Source organism: Loxodonta africana, chromosome 23 (assembly GCF_030014295.1).
Source record: "Loxodonta africana isolate mLoxAfr1 chromosome 23, mLoxAfr1.hap2, whole genome shotgun sequence".
Taxonomy (NCBI): domain Eukaryota; kingdom Metazoa; phylum Chordata; class Mammalia; order Proboscidea; family Elephantidae; genus Loxodonta; species Loxodonta africana.
In genome coordinates, this window is record NC_087364.1 from 61543472 (window position 1) to 61560716 (window position 17245).

The following is a 17245-nucleotide window of genomic DNA, read 5'->3' on the forward strand; positions in this document are numbered from 1 at the left end:
CAGGTGGACAAATGAATCACGACCCACCGAGAGTCAACCAGTCCCTGCGTAGTGCAAATGGTTAACAGCTTGGCTGCTAACCAAAAGGTTGTTGGTTTCCAAGTCCACCCAGAGGCACCTTGGAAGAAAAGTCTGGAAATCTACTTAGAAAAAATCAGCTACTGAAAACCCTATGGAGCTCAGTTCTGCTCTGACACATATGAGGTCGCCATGAGTCGTAACTGATGGCAACTGGTAAGAGTCAACAAGATATTGTGTGTTTCCGGATGTGATGCAATAGAAGGCTCACAGTACAACCTACAGTCTTATGTAAATCGAACCTTAGTCTGATTAAGCCTCTAGATCTAACCATTAATTTATAAGAAATTCATATTAAAGAACCACATTCAATTCAACCACAAGCCAAACTAGCTCATTTTTTTCAACAAATAAATGGCAAGAAAAATAGACAATAGTGGGTCAAAGAGACTTAACAGTCATATCAATCAATTGTAACATGAAGCTCTTGTTTAGATCCTGGTTTGTACAAGCTACAATAGAAACTGATAATGATAATGGATAAAGATAAGGAGATGGACAAGGATAAGGAGAATACTAAGACAATTTGGGAAATTTGAATAGTGAGTACATCTTTGAAGATATTATAGAAGTATTATTAATCTCTCTGGGTTTTATAATGGCAATGGTCATTTTTTTTGGTACTTACAAATAAAATAATATGATGTCTGAAATTTGCTTTAGGTGGCATAATGGTTAAGTGCTACGGCTGCTAACCAAAGGGTCAGCAGTTTGAGTCTGCCAGGCACTCCTTGGGAACTCTGTGGGGCAGCTCTACTCTGTCCTATACGGTCTCTATGAGTCAGAATTGAGTCGACGGCACTGGGTTTGGTTTTTTGTTTTTAATGCTGTCATGGGGAGTAAGGAGGATATAGATACACAAGATTTTCCATAGCTGATAATTGATGAAGGGTATATGGCAGTTCATTTTACTATTCTCCCAACTTCTGCATATATTTAAAAAGTTCCATAGTAAACAGTTCTCTTAAATCTTTTCTTTCTTTTTTTACAATTTAATTCAATAGATCACTTTTGAAAGAAGATAAGATATGGAGAAAAAGAAAGAAATACAGCTGAAAACAGTTACACATTCTAGAGAAGTAAACTATAAAGACTTTTTGACAGCCTTCCCCACGACTGCAATTGCTTTCTGATGCAATGCTTGAGAGAATATTTCATTTATTGGCAATCACTAACAGATGTGTCCACTGCAAGGCAGAAAGCATAAGGAATTGTTATGCAGTCAGAATATGGTCTTTAGAGAAAGATTCAATTTAAATGTTTGGTACTTAAGAAGAAAATATATTATTTGAACAATTACCTGGATCTGTAGCAGACAGCAGTGAACCAAAAAATAAGCAGTCAGTGAAATGAAAGTCTCCATTTTTCAACTGGCCAGCATGTATCATAACCTTCACAAAACCGTACATGATTAACCTGTTGAAGAGAAAAAGAAGATCTTCAGACATCAAGCTGAATCCTGTATGAACCCATGTCCTGGTAGCTGACATTCTCACATGCGTCCTGAATAAGCACCACCACACATTACCACCATCCTGCCAACTCATGGCTATGCTAGCTCTCAGTCCACTCTGTTCAAAACCCTTGGCTGTTAAAGAAGACACTTTTACCAAGTATCACAATTCATTTGCCTGGCAAAAGGTCACAGAACACTTGATAGTATATTTCAATGAAAGTAAGGTGAACCTCAAGAATATAAAAGCTAATCTTTCAAGTGTGGACTAGCAGAGCGTGTCCACAAATACAGAAGCTACGTTGACATCTGTAAATGGTCTGCCTTCCGGTTTCTGTTGGTTTGTCTGCTGGGGGGCTGGGGTTGGAAAGGGTTCAAATTTCCAGTCTGTCACTGTGGTGAGAAGGACATTTGCCTCTCACAGGGCACTCAGTCAACCAGTCACTAAATAAAAGATGAGCCTCTACTACTGGCTGGTATCAGTACACTCCACACTGCGTGGAGAATTACCTTTAGGTTATAGAATGTATATCTTTACATACTGTTGAAAATACATTCTGAAATGGTTACATTTTGATCTGGCAAGAAAAGTTGTGCTTTTCGTGAAGATTATAGAAGGTTTCTAACCTTACTATCCCCACACCATGGAACCCAGCATGTTTGTTTTGGTCAGGATTTGCCACTCTATAATTTTTTTTTTTTTTTAGCTTTTAAGTTGTACTTAATTGACTGGTTAATTTTGCTAAAATTCTAGTAAATACAGAGATTGGTGAGCTAGACCACAATATAATCACTTTATAATTCTGACTGTTTTGCCAGTTGCCACTGAATCAATCATTTCCGGACCATGGCTAGCCCATGTGTCCAGAGAACTGATCCATAGGATTTTCAAGGCTGTGACATTTTGGAAGCGGATAAGCACCTTCCTTCTGAGACACCTCTGAGTGGGTTTGAACTGCCAACCTTTCGGTTAGTAACCTAGTGCTTAACTGTATGCGCCACCCAGGGACTCCTTTATGTGACTATAAGAGTCCTTAAAAATGACAGACCTCATCCATGGCAGGCTCAGCCACACTTATCCAGGGAAGGGTACTCTGTCAGTCTACCAGGTGTCCAGTCTCTTGGCACGTCTAGGGTAGCTGCATTCAGCTTTATTTGTTCATTCAATAGACATTTATTACTGAATCCCTACTATGTGTCAGGCTCTGGGCTAGGTGCTTAATATACATCAGTGACCAAAACAAACATCCCTACTTTCATGGAGTGTGCATTCTAACAGGAAAGACAACAGTAACAAAGAATCATAAATTTGAATTGTATCTGTCGTCCACATCACTCTCTGCATTAGAATCTTCTGGGAGGCTCTGAACCGGAAATGGTCCCGAGTACTCTCCTGCATAGTCAGCCCGTAGGGCTCCCCTGGTGTTAACCAACCTATCTACAGTCTTTTTTCTTTTGAAGTACATTTCAGGTGTTGCGCATCAACAGAGTCTGTGATCAATATATAAACTCCATGGTCTGTGACTATACTTCTGAATTCTGTACTTATCAGTTAATTTTACAGGTTAGAAATCTGAAGCTCAGAGAATTAAAATGATTTGCTCCATATTGAGTGCAAACAAAACGAAACAAACCCGCTGCTGTCGAGTCGATTCCTATTCATAGCGACCCTATAGGACAGAGTAGAGCTGCCTGTAGGGTTTCCAAGGAGTGGCTGGTGGATTCGAACTGCCTAACTTTTGTTTACCAGCCAAGCTCTTTGCTCCACCAGGAGTAGAAACCAATAAATTAGGCAAGATAAAAAAATATATGTATATATGCTACCCAGGCTTGGCAAGATTGCCGGAAACCAGAAGCCTTTTTACATTATTGGTGGAGATGTAAGACAAATATAAATCAATAATCCTTATGGAAGCCAATTACACAATTTATTTTAAAAGCACTAAAATTTTTTATGTTCTACAACTTGGTAAATTACTTTCTAAGAATTTATATTGGGAAATCAATCAAATACGTACAAAAAGATACCCATTTAGACATGCTTATTATTGCTTAAAATAGTAAAAAACTTAAAACAATCTAAATGTCCAATAAATAAATTACAGAACACACACATGACGGACAAATATAAACTATTAAAACTGTATAGATAAGACTATATGCTGGGCACAGAAAATTAAATTGAAAAGGTGTATTATAAAATGGCAATAAATAGTAACTGAAATTTTTATAAGCATTGCATATACATAGACATACATACATATGAACAGAAAAAGACTAGAAGCAAATAGTTGAGAATGTTAATAGTGGTTATGTAATGGAATTAAATGTAACCATTTTCTTTTTTCCTTTTTTGCATTTTCTTTTTTAATAATGATAAAAGGCCAACAATGAACATTAGTGAGCCCTATTGTGAGACATAACAGGCATTCATTGTGTCATTTAACCCTCCTAACACTATGAGTTAGGTACAACAATTATCCCTGTTTTACAAATGAGAAAACTGGAACTCAGAGAGGTTAAGTAACTTGCCAAGGGTCACACAGCTTGTGACAGAGCTGGAACTGAATTCAAGCAGTGAGATGCCAAAGCCTATGCACTTAACCACCAACACAATACTGCTTTTGAATTGCTTCTGAAATCAAGAGAAACACACACATTGCAAACAAAAAACAAACTGTAAATATCTTATTTATGCCAAATGAACTTCTAGACCTAAAATAAATATAATTCCAATTGCTTCCTTGAGATAATACCAAAAATAAATGCCTAGTCCAGTACAAGCTCAATATTGTCATTGCTATTACTAACATCAATTGCCATGATCACTGCTAATTATAATAAGTTAATAGTTACTGTGCACCTACTATGTGCCTACCAAAAACCAGACCCGTTGTTGTCCAGTTGCTTCTGACTCATAGTGCCCCTATAGGACAGAGTAGAGCTGCCCCATAGTGTTTCCAAGGAGCAGCTGGTGGACTCAAAGTACTGACCTTTTGGTTAGCAGGCGATCGCTTAACTACTGTACCACCAGGGATCCACTATGTTCCAGGCACTGTTTTATAAATGGTAGCTTATCATCATTATTATCACCTACTTTATTATTAATAAAAATGAATCAGTTGTAAATACATTAACTAGGAGGCCAAAAAAGGAGCCCATTAGCAGGCGTCACATTTTTACAGAGTGGTTTATTCTCTTAGCATTTCACAGGAAGTGTTTCTGATCCACAGGAGACCGGACAGAGGTGGCCTAATGGCGAGAGGCAACCAGTGAAATCCAGTACACGCAATGCTGTGATGATGGCGGACCTGAGTGGGATGTCATCCAGGGCTCAGTGTGGGGTTAGGGGGAGCCCGGGCTATGGGGATGGAGAACGGGTGGCAGAGGCAGGAATGCCTCATGAAAGGCAAAATAGTTGACAACACTGATTTCAACAAATAGCCACTTCGTGCTATTCTTTGAAAACCAAAGTGCTGGTGCGGTAGTGGATACAAAGATGAAAATCCGTGACCTGCCCTCAAAGAGTAGAGTATCACAGGATAGCAGTCATGTAACTTACTTTAATATAAGGCATTTGATGAAAGGGAGTTTGGGGATATGCTCAACATGACATTGCTTATTTTACGGAGTGTTATGATGCAGGTACTGATTTTAACATTTATGAACTTGTTTCTCGCTGTTAAAGTTTCACACCTAAAGTCATGTTGCGAAAATGTTTTGAAACAAAAAATTCCAGAAGGTGCGATTGCTTGGATGATTTTTAAATTTGTCATCTGAATTCCAGTGTCTTTTAAAAAAGAATGCATCTTTATATTTTTAAAGTAGCCTTGACCAGCTAGGAATAGATCTACAGCAAAGGCATTTCTTTTTAATTACTAGGGACAAGCAAGGAAGGGGGGTTGCTGTCAGCTTAGAGACACAGCTGCGCGAACCAGTCACGTTAACTATTAGATGAGCCACATCCCTGTCCATGAAAAGACATGGAACAGGCCACTACGTGGATCTCACTCTGCAGAGGGAAAACTGCATCAGCAGGCTCAGGAAGTAATGAGTGAATGAATGCTATGGTCTGTGTCTAGATCTCTGAATTCTATGCCTACATGCTTTCCTTTTGATATGACAGGTATCTTTCCCCATTTATTTCTGCGTGTTTGTATTAGTTACCCATGGCGGCTGAAACATGGTACCACAAACTTGGTGGCTTAAAAATATAGAAATTTATTCTCTCAGAGTTCTGGAGACCAGAAGTTGCAAACCAGTTATCACTGGGACAAAATTAAGGTGTCAGCAGGGCCATGCTCCCTCCGAAGATTCCAGGGGAGAATCCGTTCCTTGCCTCTCCAGCTTCTGGTGGCTGCTGGCAGGCCTGAGCTTTTGTCCCCATTGTTCCAATCTCCGCCTCTGGGGTTACCTTGCCTTTTCCACTTTTGTTTGTGTGTTCTCCCTCTGCCTCCATCTTATAAGGATACATGTGATTGCATTTAGGGTCCACTCAGATAATCTAGGATAGTCGCCAAGCTCAAGCTCCTTAACATAATCACATCTGCAATGTCTTCTTTTGTCATATAAGGTAACATTCATATGTTCTAGGGACTAGGATGGGGTTATATTCGGGGGGCAATATTCAGCCCTCCACAACGTTTTATGGATACTTTCAATATCACACTGTCTCCTTTTTTATTTGTTTTTTTGGAGGGGGGCATGCATTTAAAGGTAATACCCCACTGGAAAACTCATAAATTCTTAGTGCCGGACTGGACGTGATTAGGAGGAGCTTGTAGCCAAATTCAGTCGTTCAGGCACTCATGCATTTGATAATTCACTAATTTATTCATTCGTTTAACAAATAGTTACCAACAGACATAGTTGCTACTCTTTGAGAGCTTACATTTTACTTGGGGAGCCAGACATTTAATAGCTAACTTATAGTTGACTAGTGTTGTGATTAAATGCTATGAAGAGAAGGATACTATAAGAGTGTATAACTACGAGACCTGCCTTAGGACTCAGGGAAGGCTTCCCTGGAAATATGACATTTTGCTGAGGTTTGAAGGAGAGGAGGAGGTAAGAAAGCAAACAGTGGAGGGGTGGAGGTGGGGGTGTGAGGCCTATTGGAGAAACTGAGGAAGGAGTCCAGTGTAGCTGAAGCACAGAGATAAAAAGTGAAAAGAGCCAAGATTTGGCTGCTGAGAAGGTAAGCATCAGATTATGTAGGGGCTTATACACCATGCTAAGGATTCTAAGCTTTATCTTATGAGCAAGGGGAAGATGTAGAATGGCTTTAAGTAGTATGTGTGTGTATGCGGGTGTACTTTGTGTGTGCATAAGTGTGTGCATGTGTGTGCATACACACATGCATGCTTCCACTAGCTGGGGAACTGGTAAACAATGAAAGGGTAGTTTATTTTATGAGGGCGATTGCAAATTCAATTTTGGAAATGTTGAGATTGAGAAGGTGGTGAAACAGACTATTGGGTATACAGATTTGGATGTGTATGGACTCCCAGGGAGTCCATTTTATTTAGGGGCATCAGGAATACAGAGGCTACAGCAAGATTAGAATGAATTAAAGAGTCCATGGGAAATGAGAAAACTGAGACAGGCAACATACTCAACTCTTCTTCAGATTTCGGCAATAAGGGGAGTCAGCCAGGGACAGATTACCCAATAAGCAAGGTACACATAACGTGGTAAAAAGCATGTGAAATCATGCACCACAGACCAGAAAGTAAGCACAAGTAAGCCTTCTGTACTTTGCTTAATGAAAGCCCTTGCTTACTGGTTAACCCACCCTGGAGCCAGGTATGACTCCAGACAGAGAAAGAGGATTGGAATAGACTTGAGCTGGTGGTAAAGGAGTGAGGAAGAGCCCATGAAGAATCTCATATCCCACAGGAGCTCACAAACAGGGTGTACAGACTGATAATCCTGCTTTATCAATATTAGTGACATAAGGCGGCAAGTCTGACTTTGAGTGGTGGTTTAGAGGGTCTGTGGGGCCATACGGCTCCTAGACGTGTGAAAGGGATGATTTTCCCCTCCTTTTTCACTATCTCTCACATTCCATTTATATATATCAAGCATTTACTATCAAAAAGCCTTTACTAAGAAACCATAGTCTCAGAGAAAAAACTAGTCTACAGGGCTAACAGCCTACACGAGCCATGGCCTCATCTACCCTGAGACCAGAAAAACTAGATGGTGCCTGGCTACTACTACTGACCCTTCTGATCAGGGGCACAGTAGACAGAGCCTGACGGAACAGGAGAAAAATGAGGAACAGAACTTACTGGACCAGTTGAGACTAAAGGACTATTTAAGACTATTACCCTGAGATACTCTTTAAACCTTGAACCAAAACTACCCCCTGAGGTCACCTTTTAGCGAAATAACAGATTGACACACCAAATAGAGGATATTACCCATGAGTACGGTGCTCCATTAAAAAATCATCTGTAAGACACCAAAAGGCTAACAATGACTCTAAAATAAAAAATGAGAAGATAAGGGGGCAGGGAAACTATAGCATTGGAAATGAAACAACCAGAACATATTTAAAGAGAATGTTGACATATCGTGAAAAATGTAACTAATGTCACTGAACAATTTGTATAGAAATTGTCAAATGGGTGCCTAATTTGCTGTGCAAACTTCCACTGAAAACACAAATATTATTTTTTTAAAAAAAGGCCTTTACTAAGTCCTGTGATCAATGCAAAGGTGGGTCAGACATGGTTCCTGCCCTCAGGAAGGAGAGAGAAGTCCCATAAGCAGAATGCATGGTAAAACCAAAAACCCATTGCTGTTAAGTTGATTCCAATTCCAATTCATAGCGACCCTATAGGACAGACTAGAACTGCCCCATAGAGTTTCCAAGGAGCGCCCAGTGGATTCAAACCGCTGACCCTTAGTTAGCAGCCGTAGCTCTTAACTCCTACGCCACCAGGGTTTCTGAGTGCATGGTAAAAGGTGCTAAACACTAACTGTCCTGTGAGAGGTGAAGACCAAGTGCACTGAGCTGACAGGAAAGGGGGTCCTCTCCTTCACTTGGGAAATCAGAAAAGGCTCTGAGAGAAAAGCGGGTGATTGTTAAGATGACATTCAAGTAAGGAGGCTGGCCATCAACGGTCTACCTATACGCAGGATGTCCCAACTACTGATTTTTTCCCACCTGGACTGTAAAATCTTTCCTTGTTGTTGTTGTTAGTTTCTATGGAGTCAACTCTGACTCCTGGCAACCCCATGTGTGCAGAGTAGAGCTGCCCCACAGGGTTTTCAGCGTGGTGCCCTTTCAGCAGCAGATCGATAGGCCTGTCTTCCAAAGTGCCTCTGGGTGTGTTTGCATCACCAACCTTTCAGTTAGTAGCTGAATGGTTAACCATTTACACCACCCAGGGACCTGAAATAGTACAAAAACCAATGGGCAAAAAAAATGAAACTCCTCCTATGGAAATACAGGCAGTGATCTGCCCTCTGCCACCCACTGCTGAGATGGATGAGAAAGCCCTGTCCTGTCGGAGATGTGGCTGTTACTATGACTCTCACCTCAGTGCCCAGCATGGTCTTTTCTTCCCCAAGGAGCCCAAGAATCCTGTGCAGCCTTCGACTGTAGTTAAGCAGGGGCTCATATCTCACAATGCTAGATGACCCCTTCGGCTCACCCTACTTTTCCCACCCCCTTGCAGCTTTGTCCCTTCCACATCATTAGAAGGGTAGGGAGGAGAAGAGGACAGAGGAGTCAACTGGGTGACTTGTAGGCATGTTAGAAGAAAATGAGGGCCAGGCGAAGCCCCGCTCACCTTTGCTATTATGACAGGTATACCCCTGTCCAGTTTCTATACCAGATATCTGTCTTAGAAGGGACTATGAAGACTGTGGACTGCCTCCACTTTATCCTCTCTCCTCTGGAAGGGCTGGAATGGGACAGGTTTTACGGGAAGGAGATGCTTATATCCATTTTTTTTCCCCCAAAGTTGAAAGAGAAGGCTATGCCAGGAATGGGGTTGGGGTAAAAGGAAGGAGAGAAATGTTCATCGTAAGGAGCATAAATGTGTGTGTTGAGGTTGGGAAATTCTGTGCCAGGACATTTGACCACCAAAAAAACTTTGTTTGCAAATGCCATCACCAGGACACATGCACCACTGCAGTTCTTACTATCCCTGGCCTTTGCCTCTTTGTAGCTGTCAACCAGCCCATAGAATCTTGGCTCTTCTCAGGGCACCTACCTGTCATTGGATACAGGGCTCTCTGGCACTGAGAACTGAAGAAGACTATGGTAAGAATCAAATCAGATTTAGGGAAATGGGGAGAAAGAAAAGCGAGGGGAAAACTAACATTTGTTGAGTACCATGTTAAATGCTTTTCATATATTACATTGTGTAACTTTCACACATACAGACACACACACACACCAGAGTTGCATAGTCATTACGATTCTTACTTAACAATGAAGCCCAACAAGTGGTAGAGATGTGATGTAAACATATGTTGCTTTCTGGTTTTTACTATTTGATACTGAGTAGAAAATCAAACATATGTTTGCCTTGGTTTCCCAAAACTTAAAAAGCCAGTTACTGCATTCTTTGTTCCTGGTAGAATGTCTTCGACATGAATATCATAATGGCCCAGCTCTTCAAGGGTTGGGAGTGGCCTAGGAGACATTCATTTTAGGCATTTCACTTGGCTATAAGAGAGTACAGAAGCAGTATGCCTTCCATGATTTTCCTTTCAAGCAGTTCTATTATCTGGCTCCCTGTGGGCCTGAAAATGGCTGCCATGTTTTGTCAAGAATAGAATATGCTGCAGACAGGTGGTTGTGAAGAAATACATTGTTCTTTAGCTATGCCCGGGGCTCCAGGCCCTGAGGCATTGGGACCCTTGGAACAAGGTTAAGTGGGTCTATTTCCCACATACCCTGCTGCCCACTTGCCTGCAGATTTGCCATCTTCTTGCCATGCCTGGAGGCTTCACTCACCCCTGCACTTCTGTGCCAATTTCTGCTCCTACAGCAGCCTATGCCATTGCCTGCAGGGAATAAAATCTCCCTCTGTGAAGGGCTTCAAGGTTCTTGGGGAAAATATGATACAAATACCAAGCATGAATATGGAAATGGACATAAATTGCAATGTTGACATGCCTGTGAGAGGTAGAGATCTAAGGAAAGATAAACTACACACAGGCGAGAACTTGACCAAGCATCCTGATTGCATGTCTACTCATATCCATTACCTGGGAGAGTGCTGGCCTTTTCAGATGTGAAAGGGATCACTTACAGATCCTGTATCCAACACAGAGCCCCACTTTTCTCTGACTTAACCTGAAGTGCAACAGGGGAGAAAGCTGAGAGAAGCCATGAAGACAGTCGCATTCACTAAAGGCACCACTCGTCCCAATGACAGCCTCCCTTGCAGAGCTTATGAGCTGCACCAGTATCCCAGGATATGTGGCCCCTAAAGGATTCTGAGGAATCTCAGCCTCTCACCTCTCTCTACTTACAGGGCACACTGCCCTCTCCTCCTTTCAGAAAGCTGTGCTCAGTGTTCACTGGATATAATCCCTGCCCACTCTGTTCCATCCATCTCTCAACTGGTAGCCCCAAAGTCCATCCCCTGACCCAGTTTACAAACCTCTCTCCTTCATTTCATCCAGGTCCTAAACTAAACCCATGCATTCTTCATCTACTCATCTTACCTAACTAATTTGAAGAGAGGAAACAAATTTGGGGTCTTATGCCTTCTGTCCTTTCTGTTCCCATCACTACTCTATGCATATATTACCCAGGCTTGCTAGGTGCCCAGGGGTTACAAAGATGAATTGACTATGTCCTCTAGGAGCTCAGAGCTCAGAGTACAGATAAGCAGCACGTGTAAATAACTGAACTTCTAAGTGAAAAATGACAAGTTCAGGAAGAAAGATAAAGTGATATGGGGTTCAGAGAAGGGAAGGAGAAAAAAATGTCTGGGGGAAGATGGCATTGGAGGTGAGTCTTTCTTGAAGGACAAATGGGGTCAGACATGAGTTGTGGCAGGAGAGAGAGGGAGAAGGGCAGTCACTACAGGAAAGGGTAACAAAGGCCATCAAAACAAGTGGGTGGTAATACACAGGGTGTAGACAATGAAAGTTGGATAATTCAGTTTGGTGGTTTCTTCCACTAGGTATTGCTATATAGCCTAATTCAGAGGGTCTCAAAGTTTGCTACATATTAGAATCACATGGGTAGATTTAAAAATCAAGATGCCTATTAATAGTGATGGAAAAATTGTATTATTAAGGGTAGGGTTGCACAGCGAATTATTGTAATTGCTGCCAAAAGTTGTTGTTGTCAGGTGCCGTCGAGTTAGCTCCGACTCATAGTGACCCTAAGTACCACAGAATGAAACACTGCCTGGTCCTGCGCCATGTTCACAATCATTATGCTTGAGCCCACTGTTGCAGCCACTGTGTCCATCCATCTCATTGAGGATCTTCCTCTTTTTTGTTGATCCTGTACTTTATCAAGCATGATGTCCTTCTCCAGAGACTGTTCCCTCCTGACAACATGTCCAAAGTGTGTAAGATGCAGTCTCACCATCCTTGCTTCTAAGGAACATTCTGGTTATACTTCTTCCAAGACAGATTTGTTCGTCCTTTTGGCAGTATATGGTATATTCAATATTCTTCAATATTCAATATTCAACTCTATTCAATAAGGTGTATGCCTGTAAAAAGTTGTACTGACAAAAGTTGTATGATAGATATATTTACAACAATGAGAAAAAAAAAAAATAAGAGAAGCTGCTGAGGCTGCTTATGTATAACCAAGCACCTCATAGGATTTGGTTCCTTGGTTTGGAGGTTTAGGGTCATGGTTTCATGGAACATCCTACTTAATTGGCCTAATAATGTTTTTAGCCCTTCTGTTCTACCTCCTAGTTTGTTGCATAGTGCCTGGGCTCTTAAAAGCTTGCAAGTGGCCATCCAACACAACAATTGATCGCTATCCACGTGAGGAAGGAGAGTCAGGAATAGGAGGAGTATTTGGAATGTGTGGCTAATTGTCTCCATGAACAACTACCTCCTTTGCCATGAGACCAGAAGAACTGGGTGGTGCCCAGCTGCCATTACTGAACATTTTGATCCAAGATTCCATAGAAGAATCCTGACCAAAAGGAGGAAAATGTAGAACAGAATTTCAAATTCTCACGAACTGCAGACTTCCTGGAGCCATGGAGGGTGGAGGATGAACCCCTGAAACAATTGCCCTGAGATAATCTTTAAACCTTAAACCAAAAATATGCCCTGAAGTCTTCTTAAAACCAAACAATAGTTTAGCTTAACTAGTAAACGAAGTCTGCCTTGAGCATGAAGTTCTTTTAAGAATTATCCATAACTATCCATCAAATTGAGAACAGCACCTCAAAAGATTAGATAGGAACCATAGGGGGACAGTGAGTTTATGTTAATGAGAGAAGAACAACTCAGAAAAGGAAGATGAGAATGGTTGCATAACTCAAAGAATGTAATCAATGTCACTAAATCGTACACGTAGAAACTGTTGAATTGGTATATGTTTTGCTGTGTATATTCTCAACAAAAACAACAAAATTAAAAAAAAAAAAAAACAAGATGCCTAGTCTACACCCCAATCAACTAAGTCAGAATCTGGGTTGGGACCCAGGCATCAGTATTTTTAAAGTCCTTCTGTGATTCCAGTGTGCAGTCTGGGTGGAGAACCAGTGTTCTAAATTACCACTTCCGGAACTGACATGCATTCCAATCACTGGGGAATCTTGCTAAAGTGAAGATTCTGATTCAGGAGGTCTGGAGTGGAGCCTGAGGTTCTGAATTTCTAACAAGTTCCAGGTGGTGCAGAGGCTTCTGGTCCCCGGCCTCCCATTAAGTAAGGAGATTCTAAACTGCTAGCTCGGCCTTTTGTATGCATTCCAACCCTGATGATGAGGAGGTGCCACTTTGAATTCACAAGCAGAGCTTGGCCGAAATGCAATTAACACAGGTCCATGTACAGATAAGCACTGAACACCCACTGCTTGGTGACTTGGTTTCCCTGCTGATTTGTGAATGGGAAATGATTATTGAATAATTATGTGAGGATTCTTACTTCTCAGCTCCAATTTGGAGCTCTTTGCAGAAGAAAATGGGGAAAGGGGTCATGGAGGAGGGAAAGAATACCTCACTCACTAAAATGTAAAATTTCACAGAACTCGTTTATCCCTTTGATGTGGAGCTCCATAGAGACATGCGTTTCCTAGGCACTCCCCTGCCATTGGGAAGGAGATAGATGATTGCTTTGGTCTCCTTATATCTGGTGCTGGTCACTGCAAAGGCGTACTGAGTTTTCAAGAGGTAAGAAGCTTTTTTTTAAAAAAAAAATAATAAAAATCCCCACTGCCGTTGAGTCCATTCCGATTCACAGCGACCCTATAGGGCAGAGTAGAACTGCCCCATAGAGTTTCCAAGGAGTACCTGGCGGATTTGAACTGCTGACCTTTTGGTTAGCAGCCATAGCACTTAACCACTATGCCACCAGGGTTTCCTTTTAAAAAATAAATTTAAAAAATTTAAAAATTAAAAAAAAAAAAATACTAGCAGAAATTGCATATTTATTCCAACTCATAGTGACCCCACAGGGTTTCCAGGGCTGTAAATCTCCATGGAAGCAGACTGCCACATCTTTCTCCTGTGGAGCCGCTGGTGGTTTCGAACTGTCCACCTTTCAGTTAGCAGTCAATTGCTTTAACCACTGAGGGCTCCATATATTTGTTGTAGGAATACTGATACTGTGCCAGTGAAATAAAACAACAGGTGTCTTTGTTTGGGCTGAGTTATGTCAACTCTAAGGATTACATGGAGATCAGAACCTCTCATCACCAGCCTGGGTGTGTGTGTGTGTGTACGTGTGTGTGTGTGCATGTGTGCGTGTGTGCATGCATGCGTGTGTGTGTGTATATGAGGTACTATTGTTAGCTGCCCTGCTGTCAGACCCTAACTCCTGGTGAGCCCATGCATGATGGAACAATACACCACCAAGTCCTGCACCATCCACATGATCAGTTGCAGATTAGACTGTTGTGAACCACAGGGTTTTCTTTGGCTTGTTTTCAGAAGTAGATTTCTACATCTTTCTTCCTAGCCCACCTTAGTCTGGAAGCTCGGCCAGCACCTGTTCAGCATCATAGCAACACGCAGGCCTCCCCTGACAGATGGGTGGTGGCTGCGTATGAGGTGACTTGGCTGGGAATTGAACCTGGGTCTCTGGCATGAAAGGGGAGAATTCTACCATTGAACCACCACTGCCCCGAGTATACATACACACATACACATATAATTATATGCATATACATATAAATGCAGACATAGATACACATAATCTTTGGTTAATAACAAGTAGAGGAAGCCTGTCAAAAACGTTTCAAAGCATAAAATTCACCCAGGTGAAAGAAGCAAAGGAGGGGCCCAGCGCCCTGTACACCTACTCCTGGCCCTTGACCACTACTTTTGACCCTTAAAAACATGCCTCGCTGTTACCTCATTTACTCTGACTCTTCCTGAGAGGTAGACAAAATTAACGACCATTATTCTCTTTTCACAGATGAAGGAACTGCCACAAGGGCCCGGTCACCTCTCCACCACCACATGGCTTGTGCTCTGCCATTTCTCCTCAAGCGTGCAACTGAAACACTGGAATCAGTCTTTTAGAGCACAGGGGGAAAAGCCCAACAACTGAGACATTACTCAGTTCAGAATCAGTATTCTACAAATAAAGAAATCAAGGCCCAACCAGGTTAATGGCTTAGCTAACACCAGCCTGAACCTGGCTGGCAGCAAAGTCAGAACTGGAATTCCAGTTTTCTCCTAAAAAGGATTTTCTAGAACTGGGAATTTCCATAGACTCTCTGCTGGGCCTGGGATTTCCGTAAAGGGAATAAAACCTGTGATTTGAATATTGCTCAATCTATCACTCACAGAGACTTTTCTATCCCTTTCCATATTCCCTAAAGCACGTTTGTGTTTTTCAGCCGTACCATGTGAAACCCTAAAGCCAAATTGCTGGTTGCAGAAGAATGTAAATAACAAGAAAATGCAACTCTCTGGGTTTTTCCCAATCAGATCAGATTTCCAACAAATAGCAAGCTCATAAATAATGTAACTGCTTAAAACATATTTAGCACCAATTAAGATGTTACACTACTCCGTGATAGATGGCTTTAAAACATATTATCATTACCAATGATGAGACAGAATCAACAGTTCATCTTGTGAGTGATGAAAATCAAACATCAATTCCTTGCCCCATTCTTCTTTTTCAACCATGTCTATATAGTTTTTTAAACCTTTTTGATCTAGAACGGAGAGCTTCAGATGACCTGTTTTGCTTATGATGCACGCAGTATAACTTGTTACGTTAAACTCCTTTGTAACCGTGGTGTGTTTCTTTTGTTATATTTCAAATCACTTTTCAGAACAGATGGACTATTCTCTGGGGCTTCTCTTCTAATAGCAGAGCTTACCCACTAATCAAATATAGAAGAAACCACCAACATGCTTTACAGAACAAGCAAGCAATAGAACATTTACTCGGATAAAGTCATTATTCCCTGACAGACCCTAAGCTTCGAGACTGCTACTCCTGCTTCTCACGGCCCCAGCAATACAAGTATCTGTTAAGGAAGACAGATAGATTTGCTAAACTTTGTTATTCCCAAATTTCCCGGGACATAATATTAAGTTACCAGACTCCAGAGCTAGATCTACATGAGGCCAGCCTCAGCAATTTATGGGAAATGTTCTGACAATCACCTAGTCATGCTCTACACAATACTAAACAGTTGACATAACTCACTCTTCCTCTACGCTCCCATTTTCCCATCCACTAACCTGCACCGGGGTAACCTGCACCAATGTGACATATAGACTAGTTTTACACTATGCAGCCATGGGAAGTACACATAGGCAGCTCTATATATCTCCGTTTGATCTGGGCATTGAATGGGCTTTCCATTCAGTTGTAAGACAGAACTAGGTGAACCATCTGCAGGAAAGGGCCAAGAATAAATGGGCCAATAGTTGATTTGATTTTTTAACAACTTTGTTCAATATGTTATTTGTTGAGTATCTACTGTATTTGGAGCACCATGCCAGGCGCTGGGAGTGAAATGGTAAGAAAGGTAATAGGGAGTCTACTGGGGTCACAGAGCAGTAAACAGACTGTTACAATATCCATGATAAGCAACTCTGCCACCTTCTAGCTCTTTGATTATGGGCAAGTTATCTACCTCCTCTTTTCCTCAGTTTCCTTGTAATTAAAATGGGGATAATGATAGCACTCATTTTTGTGTTGTTACCAGAGAATCACTGATAAATGCTCCAAGGTTCTTTCATTCTCCAGCTATCACTTTTGTTGGAAAACATAAAAGGGCATTTAGCATTAACCATCTCCTTCAAATAACTAATGGATTAAGAAAGGCTCATATTTGAGAGCTGGCAAGAGAAAGCTTTAATTAATTGCTTTGAACACAGAAACATATATTTTCATCTAATTTTACTATAGAAAGTTGCCAAGACCTCACTGGGAAGTTTATTCCTTTATATGATTCTTCAAGACTGGATCTGGGGAGTACAGGTAGTTCTGTTGCAGGCATGGATCAAAGTGACTGCCTCTCCCCACACCACCAAATCCAATCTCAGGTCCACCCTGAAGAAAGTGGGCAAGTG

The 17245-nt window shown here is 41.5% G+C and overlaps 1 protein-coding gene across 4 annotated transcripts in view; it reads right to left on the reverse strand.

Moving 5' to 3' along the window:
- Positions 1–17245, reverse strand: part of SLC9A9 (solute carrier family 9 member A9) — a 663200-nt gene that overhangs the window by 476426 nt on the left and 169529 nt on the right. For all 4 annotated transcript variants that reach the window (XR_010319148.1, XM_064275567.1, XM_064275566.1 and 1 more), the window contains exon 5: positions 1379–1494. Coding sequence is in view for 3 of the 4 variants with exons in the window: in XM_064275567.1 (XP_064131637.1) it covers positions 1379–1494 (116 nt within the window). In the remaining variant the exon portion in view is untranslated. The remainder of the gene's footprint in view (positions 1–1378; positions 1495–17245) is intronic.